Below are 8,713 nucleotides of genomic sequence, written 5' to 3' on the forward strand. Positions count from 1 at the left end.
TACATCATCCATATCTCGAGGACACACATCATGAGTTATGTAGATAAACCTCACAGAATCTACTTTCTAAAGGAGTCTGTTTACTTCTCAGACGTCTTCTGTAACTCTTGTGCGGTTGGGGAAGGACAGAAATGTTAATGACATCAGTGAACATGCTGATTCTCGTTAAGTCTGCAGCACAAGGCGGCATATTGTATGTTTGAGCCACACACAATGATGTGGGCTTCCCTGACTTTCACATGAGACGATTTTATGTCACAGCAATGCCCACTGCATGCAGGCGCTGTATGTCATATTACACAACACTTAACTTGTTTTAGTGAACACAAGCAGCCTGGGACCAAGTTACAAACCTACTTCAGCTTTTGTAAATGTTCTCTTAGTGTTGACCAGTTTCACTTACAGTTTCAGGTTGTAGCAATTGTGTAATTGTCTCTCAGTTTTACTGAAACTTGCCTAGATATTAAAGCAAGCAACACAATGAATGGTGTTTACTCAGGGAGCAGTGCTGTTACCATAGAAAAGTGCAGAGTAGCCAGAGCGGTGAGGTGATAAATAGCAAACAGAGTGGAGGTGTGCAGCCAGAGTATTTGTAAGTGCAGCTGCACTCCTGAAAAGATATAAACCTTTATTTAGAATCATGTTATTGACCCTTAAACGTCACCTTCCAGCACCTGTATCAGTTTGACTTGACCTGCCTCATAAAGTAATCATCTCTGCTCTGTCTGGCCCTCTGGGGTTTTATTTCTGTCAGGTAGGAGTTTTACAGCCGTTAAGCAACAGACATAGTTGCCGGGGTGAAGCGGGTGTGAAGAACCAACACCAGACGCTGTCATTGTCTGCCAAGTCTGCGATCACGCAGCGGTCACAGAACGAAGACCTGCCAACCACACAGAGCTCCGAGAGGCCTTTCAACACCAAATGTCTCCCGTGTCCTAAGATCTGTTGGTCACATTGCACTGAACCCAGAGCCCGTGTGACACCACGGCTCATAATTCATGCTGAGACAGAAATATCAGACATCTAAACAACTTTTCACATTTGGATTCTGATTTTTATGAGGCCATAAGGTCATATTGCACATTAAGTGCTACTAAACATTTTAGAGTATCACCCTGCCAGTAGACTTTGATACTCCACATTCAAGTTTTCTAAACTGCTGCTGCTGCTGCTGGATGATGAAACGCGGCTCATCTTCACAAACTCTGGAGACATCTCAAATCTGCAACGTGCAGATTGATTGCAACCATTTGCTCTCAGGTTTCTCAAGACATTAATGTGACTTGGGAGTTCTGTGTGCAGCCGGCAGTCAGATCTGTATTACAGAATATCAGTGTCATGGTTCAAGCACTTCGAGGTCTTGTTTAGGTCTAACATGCAGAGGAAAACAGGCCTATGCAAATGTACTCCTAGAAATGTTTGAGTCTATATTTAAAGCTTGTTACTTGATTCACTGCAGAATTGATCATATTATATTTTCCTCATAACCATATTACAAATGGTTGTTCTCAGTAAACTCAATTAAATGACCTGAAATAAGATTTTTTTTTTCTGTGTTTTGCAGATTTCAGTTTCAAATCTTTAAAGAATAGAAACCCCTTTTTCTATTCACACTGTCTGTCTGGCCAGCTGTCACCAGTTTGGTGACCCAGTTTATCTGAGTGGGCTGAGGCGCTGACCAGCACAGCCATTTTGATTTGCAGCCATTTGTATGGTCCATTGTGAGTGGAAAAAGAGGAGGACTGCAGCTTCACACCACAGGGCTCATGCAGCACTTTTTTATGCAAACTCTCAACCCCGGCGCCCTCGCCGCTGGTCAGAGAAGCACCAGTTTGTTCCCCCTCTTCTAACCACGTCTGCCCTCCAGTCGCTTCCTGGATGCCCTTCATCACACCACAATCTCTTAATCACTGCTGTGCCTTTGAGAGCAAAAAAAAAAAGAAAAAAAAACCTTTGCAACCGGATTGGCTACTCTTGGTGAAGCTGTTGCTAAGGGGAGGGTTGCACACAGTGATGGATAGATGTGGCAGCTGGTGGGGGGCAACCACTCCGAGCAACATATATATCAATTTAATGTTTCATTTACACTGCATTGACATCACATTGATGGTGTCAAAGCTACAGAAATCAGTGACTGAGATCCTTTAAATCTCCTCAAGGAGGTTTTAAAGAGCATGTTCTCTGTTCCACCAGGGTGCAATTTACTTTTAATCAAGTTTATCCTCTCACCCAAATAAAGTCTTATCACTTCTGACGGGTCAACGCTCTTTACAGGTTTTTATGGTCCTCTTGTAGCTATTATTCCCACTGTTGGTGATTAGCGGACTGCGTATATATATTATGAGATCAAGATAGGAAACAACCATAAAAACAGGTCATGACATTTTGCACGGAAGTGCATTTTATAGAGATAGTATTTTATGACTTGGAGGAATATCTGTACAAAAGCTACTGCTGCTCTTCAGCTTTTTTTTTGAGTTTTAAGAATTCTGTATGTTATCTGAGACCAAATCATTAAATTGGACTGAATCCCTACATACATTTGTGAAAATTATGAAAATGTTAATTGTGCTGAGTAACATCTACATTGTGCAGAAAAACAATGCCTACTGTGCTCTACAAGCTGCAGGATGTTCTATTGAAGAGCTGCAAATTTAGAGTGCAGATTTACCTATCAGCACACCGCGTGTTTGCATTTTATAACCATGATATGAAAATGGTGTGAAAGTGTTTTAGAGCACGTCCTGTTTTGCAACGCAGCTTTATAGACACACACCCACCCACCTCTCCTTTAGGTAAATCCTCAGTAAATCCCTCAACAACAACAACATTACATAAGCTGCTAAACTTGCCCTACACAAGAACTGAGTGAAGTAACTGGTGTTTCCATGTTATGACATGTCAAAAACGCATCACCACACATTCCTGCAAAGGCCTTTAAGGACTTAATACAACATTCACACACAAAAAAACAAAAACTTTTCTAAATACATGTTTCGACAGTAACTGAGCTACAAGAGGAAGAGTAACACTTCTGACCTACTTCCTGTTGACAGTGACAAAAATGCAACAAGCCAAAAGTCAGTTTCCAATTATTTATTTCAGTTTTACTGCATTACTGCTTAATATAAAAATGGTTTTTGAAATATCCAAGGACAAATAAAATGAGTCATTTCATTGCAACACCTTGAAGTTCCATTTCCGTAGTGAAGACAATGGGAGCCAACTGAACAGGGCATGAGGGTGTACAAAAAGTCAAGGCACGCCATGTTACAGTAATACCAAGAGGAAAGATGTAGAAACTCTGCAGTAAGGAGCCCTTCAGCTCAGCGTTAAAAAGAAAAGAAAAAAAAAAAAATCATTTATATGTTTTTAAAAAGGAGGGACAGAATAACCAGCATTCAATTTCTCCTACAGTCAGAAACCTTCTTTTTATTCACAAATCAGACAATCTGGTGACAAATTCATGTTCAAAATTTTTGAAATGAACAAAAGACGAGAGGACGAGTTTCTGCATAAACCAGAGCTGTGCTTCATCTGGACTTGATTACAGACTTAATAAAACCTCCGCCGAGCACAAAGTGTCGACCGCTGCGCTGACGAGACAGACAGCCAGCCAGGCAGGCAGGGGACACGTGCAGGTGTCACTGGTTTCAGGTATTTTGGGAGGGGTGCTGCAAGGAAGGGTGGCGAGGAAGAAGAGGAAGAGAAGAAGAAGAAGGGGGAGAAGTTGGAGTGTCGTTATTTAGGAGTGAGAGAAGTCACAAAGTGGTTGCCCTGGTCAGTTCACTGTCCACTGCGATCCATTATGAAGAGATGGGGCCTCCTCCTCACAACACATCCCATTGTTGCAAGTCAAGCAGTCCGGGGGGAGAAGAAAGAAAAAAAAAAAAAAGGAAAAAAAAAAAAGAAAAATAGATGTGATGTTATCCGAGGAGGGTTGAGGGTCGTCCAGTTGCCCCTAAACGCAACCCTCCTTGGATAAACAAAGAAAGAAGAAGATGAAATGGTGGGAGACTTCTATCTCATGAAGTTTCCGCCTCCAATTTCTCTCTTGTATCTGTTGGTGAGGTGGTCTGCTTGCATTGTGAGCTTGGACAGAACTCCAAACAGTCCCCTGAGGTGGTAGTGGAACTGGTGCTCCAGGTCCGAGTTGTCGTCAAGCAGCAGTTCCCCGGTGACTGGCTGCTGCTCCTCTTGTTTCACCGCCATCTCCAAGAAGCTGGCGCCGCTACTCATCTCCCTCTTCAGCAGCCCCCACTCCATGTCGTTCTTTATGGACTTGAGGAGCAGGTAGTGCTCGTACATGTCCCTCTGCTTGTTAGGGCACGGCGGCTCGTTGTTGTTGGCCTCCATCTTGCTTGCAGCCACCACCACCGCTGCCTGCTGCTGCTGCTGCTGCTGCTGCTCATCCAGCGGCATGTCTCTCAGCAGGCTCGGCACCATGATGGTTTCATCCATGTTGTTGGCGGCTGCGATGAAGCGGTGCATGACGTTGATGAGGGAGTGCTTGTTGCTGGCTGAGTCACTGCTGATCTGCATCATCTTGAAGGCTTTTAGGTCGGCTTGGTTACAGTGTAGCTGGCAGGTGGAGCTAAGGCAGAGTCGCTTGGTGGTTTTGTTTTTTTTTTTTTTTTTGAGGTGGCTGATCTGCGAGAGGAGAGGAAACATGAGGATGCAGCAACAACAACAACAGAAAAACAAGAAGGAAATGCCAGACACAAGTTTACACACTCAGCACTAAACCATAACCTGACACACTGGAGCAGAGGGGCTGCAGGACAGATGATGAAACAGAGGCAGCTTGTTTCAGACCTGATCCACAGAGCTCAACCGGGCTTCTAAGACCCCCCTCCCAAAAAAAAAAAAAAAACCCCACAGTGCATTTCGACTGCCACATAAATAACCGCCTTAATTTTGCCGCATCGTGATGCCTCATTCACATCAGCATGACCTTGACTTCCTGCTTCTATAAAAACCGCTGATGAGCACATTTCAAGAGGCTTTGAATAACAATAAAAAAAAAGAGGATGCAGACTGACCTGAACCACGAGGTAACCTGAGGAAAACGTTTCTTGGCGTGCTGGTTAGATTTACCAAGTCTTCTCAGGCTCCGCACACCACCCGCCGGGAAGGAAAAAGAGACTTTCCTTAGCTGACAAGCGGCTGAACACGCTTTTTATACCGGACAGCCGGGTCGGAGTGGAAAAAACACCGACTCCGCCCTCCGCTGCTTGTTTTCTACGGAGCCAATTGGACAACCAGGAGGGTGAAGGCGGACTGTAATAGCGTCTGATCCGAAACCGACCAATCACACGTCTCATCATCTCTGCCGGTCAGATGTCTTTGTCGACGGCTTGTCTGCAATTAGCTGCACCCTATTTCCTGTTAATGCTGTCCGGCCGTTTGCAGCCTGAAGGCAACACTGACGCGAACCTGCAGGGCTGCGCGTCATGCGTCAGGTTCATCAGGGGTACGGTTTAGTTTTTCAAAGCATTTATGACACAAACACACACATATTTTAAAAAAGTACAGTGTGAACAGTGTTTTGTCTCAGTCATTTTGTGTTCTCGGCTTTTTCAGTTCAGTTTGTTACACAGCGGCGCCACCTGCTGGTTGGACAAAGCCTGAATTTCCTCTGATCATAAACGCATCATCACTCAGTTTTTACACTTGTTGAAATTCATCAGACAAAATGTTTAATTTCACTACAATCTTTAATTAAAGATGTTGGTCTTACCACAGAGTTTTCTTCTTTCTTTTTTCTTTTTGTTGCAGAGCTGCTCCTCTGTGAATAACTTTAATCTTCAACTCAGATTAAGCATCCAGGACATCCTTCAGGTTGATCTGCATTAATGTTAAAGCCAACAGTCACGAGGGAGCGGCGGCGGACATTATGACACGTCACCGCAGCAACAGCACAGGTGAGTTAAATGATGTTGATTATGGATGAAGTGTTGAGCTCACACTTGTGGTTGCCAGCCATCTGTTCACTGATTATATATGTTTAAGTTGTGCCCAGTTTGTTTTTTACTTATTGCTAGTGGAAATAAAATTATCTATTAGTTTATAGAAAAAGCAAATATTTCTGCCTCACTATCCTGTTAATTAATTATTAAAGATCCCCTTCAGACATGTTTTAAGATGTATATTTCCACAAAAAAAATTCAATTATCTTGTTAAAGTCCTTGAAAAAAATCCAGAATCTGTAAATATGCAAATATATTTCAGAAGTTTAACTGCTGGATGCAACATGTCTGCTACTTCACTGTTAAGTTAAATTCTCAGTGTTTGTGCAGTGGATACTTCAAATGTCTACAACATTTACGATTGGGTCCAAATTATTTGTGATGTTACAAATCCTGCTCGTAGGCTCTTAAAATCAGATTTTCAATGAGCTCAGAGAAACTCAGCAGATAAATGTGAAAACAGACTTCTAGTGTCAAACTCTGCACAAACATCAGTCTGCACAGTGAAGCTCAAACATTCAACTGTAGGAACAAGAAGAAAAACATATTTCTGAGTTGAGGGCGACTTTAATTATCTGGTGACCACTGAGAGATCTATGGGAGGTCAAAATTTCAAATTTCACTCACCTTAAACATTTGTATGATCCATCATAAATAAACACTTAGAAATCAGGAAAAAAAGGACTTGCATACATTCATGGGAACATTGCAAACAAAAACTATTATTATCTATTTCAGCATACTTTTAATGTGCCAGTTTACCTAAAATGTAAACAAATGTAGGCTGATAAAAACTGTAACCCACAGATAACTGTCTGATTTACAGTATTTGCCTGAAACTGATTTAAAGGGTTAAAAAACATCCCAATAGTGTTATTATGAACTAAAAATACCTATAAATAATATCTAATGTGTTATTGTAATTAAAATGAGCTACTTAGTGACACCAGTACAGTCTGATTGGGAAATTAATGTTCGAGCTCCCCGAACAGCTCATTAATTTAAGACTGTCAGGTTCATTTCCATGCAGACTGGAGAGAAGCGATGTTGACGTCAACATTACAAACTGTAATATATGATGGAGGGTCGCAGTCGTAGCCCATTGGAACAGGTGAGATTATTTGTATACATGTATACTCTGTGATTAGGATTATTTTAACATGTGAGTTCAGGCAGCTTCAGCTACGATACTGCAGGAGCTGTTGAGGGAATTTATCCTCGACTGTGTTGAGATTCAAACACAAACTCTTTTTCAAATTCATTCTTTTCTCCATCAAACGTAGAACATGAATATTAAGTCTGAGTGATGGTAGTTTGTACAGTTTTAATTGTCAAACTGCTGGTTCTACAAATGAGCCATTAAAGTTTAACCAGGCAATAATATGATCAATATCAGTGAACCTTAATCTGGGAGTTTGTGTTTTTATGGTATCTTGCTCTATCTCGACAGACTTTATCTTAAATGCTGCTGGGATGATTACTCAGCTGTAACTGAGTGAAATGAATAGTGAATTCATTAAAATCCACAATTTCTATCTCAAAACAGCTCCTGAACACATCAATAGTAAAACCTGAAATATTCTCATTTTTAAACACATCTTTATATACAAGTGTTTGGTTTAATCAGGGGGTTTTCATAGTTTGAGACTGTGGGTCTCCGCCCCTCCCTTTAGTTTACTTGCTTAGTTTCGCTCAGTTCCTGGACGCCTATATGATCATGATTATGTTATTTGATCCTACAGACACTCAACAATTGAGTCGAGATAACCTGATATTACTGTTTGACATAACTTCAGTCTGTCTGAAGACATTTATTAGTTTGATTCTGGGAAAAAAATCAGTAAAATTCCCCAAAACAACCACATCTCTGAACTATCTCTTAACCAAATCACACACATTTAGGATATTCAGTGTAATATAATGTTCACTTCCATTAACTGAGCCTCCACTGAAACTCTCTGGAGCCCCCTGGAGAGGTCCGCCTCCCACTGTGAAAACCTCTCTATTAAATATATCATAATATTTGGCTTTACTGCCTGATCATATATCAAGTTAATACCAACATACTGAACTATGGCCTAAAATCTCCATATTCAAAACCTGTATATTGAAACTTTTTCTGCATGTTGGAGAACTAAACGTCTTTAACATTTTGTATTTTGGATCCCTTTCAGATGAACATAGAAGCAAACAATACTGCGCGACACACACTGTTAAAAGATGCTGGATTCCATCTTTATTTTTTTCAAGTATTTCACATGCATCCACAAAAAAAGAATAACAATTTAACACTGAAAACTGTGATATAAAGTTGGCTGGGCTGCTGTAATTGGCACATATGAACGAAGGCTTTCGGCGAACTCTGCTGAGCCGACACAATCGTCATCAGTACGTTTCCACACTAAACCGCACATACTTGATTTCAGGGTGACAACCTCAGTCTGTCTGAGACTCACGTAGTGTTGAAGAGAAGTTTATCAGCTTATTGTCTAGATTTCATCTGTTCAGCTACAGACTAAGTTTAGCAAAATTATAAAATATGGCAGCTGCATTATATAAAGACACAAGAAATGGAAACGTTGACATATTGGTAGAGTTAATTAACTCAAATGAAAATGTAACAATATATATATATGTACTTAATGGATATTCCCTAATTAAATCCCAGGAGTAACAAATCATCTTTGAATTACATCTCTGAACTGGCCTTGAATCTTGAAGGGTCCCTTTGTTTTTGGTCCAAC

The 8,713-nt window shown here is 41.1% G+C and overlaps 1 protein-coding gene across 2 annotated transcripts; it reads right to left on the reverse strand.

Moving 5' to 3' along the window:
• Positions 1 to 3,081: 3,081 nt before the first annotated feature.
• Positions 3,082 to 5,869, reverse strand: mid1ip1l (MID1 interacting protein 1, like). Of its 2 annotated transcripts, none has more exons than XM_044363898.1 (2): positions 5,741 to 5,869; positions 3,082 to 4,650 (listed from the first exon to the last, which is right to left on the reverse strand). In XM_044363898.1, the coding sequence occupies exon 2, from the start codon at positions 4,543 to 4,545 to the stop codon at positions 4,021 to 4,023; it is 525 nt and encodes a 174-aa protein (XP_044219833.1). In that variant the 5' UTR covers positions 4,546 to 4,650; positions 5,741 to 5,869; the 3' UTR covers positions 3,082 to 4,020. The 2 variants fall into 2 exon arrangements, with proteins under 2 accessions (XP_044219833.1, XP_044219832.1); XM_044363897.1 differs by lacking the exon at positions 5,741 to 5,869 and adding an exon at positions 5,043 to 5,172.
• Between the last annotated feature and the right edge of the window lie 2,844 nt (positions 5,870 to 8,713).

This window comes from Thunnus albacares, chromosome 10 (genome assembly GCF_914725855.1).
Source record: "Thunnus albacares chromosome 10, fThuAlb1.1, whole genome shotgun sequence".
Classification (NCBI taxonomy): Eukaryota; Metazoa; Chordata; class Actinopteri; order Scombriformes; family Scombridae; genus Thunnus; species Thunnus albacares.

Excerpts from the sequence above, each read along its gene's own strand:
- mid1ip1l (XM_044363898.1), bottom strand. The coding sequence starts at position 4,545 with ATGATGCAGATCAGCAGTGACTCAGCCAGCAACAAGCACTCCCTCATC.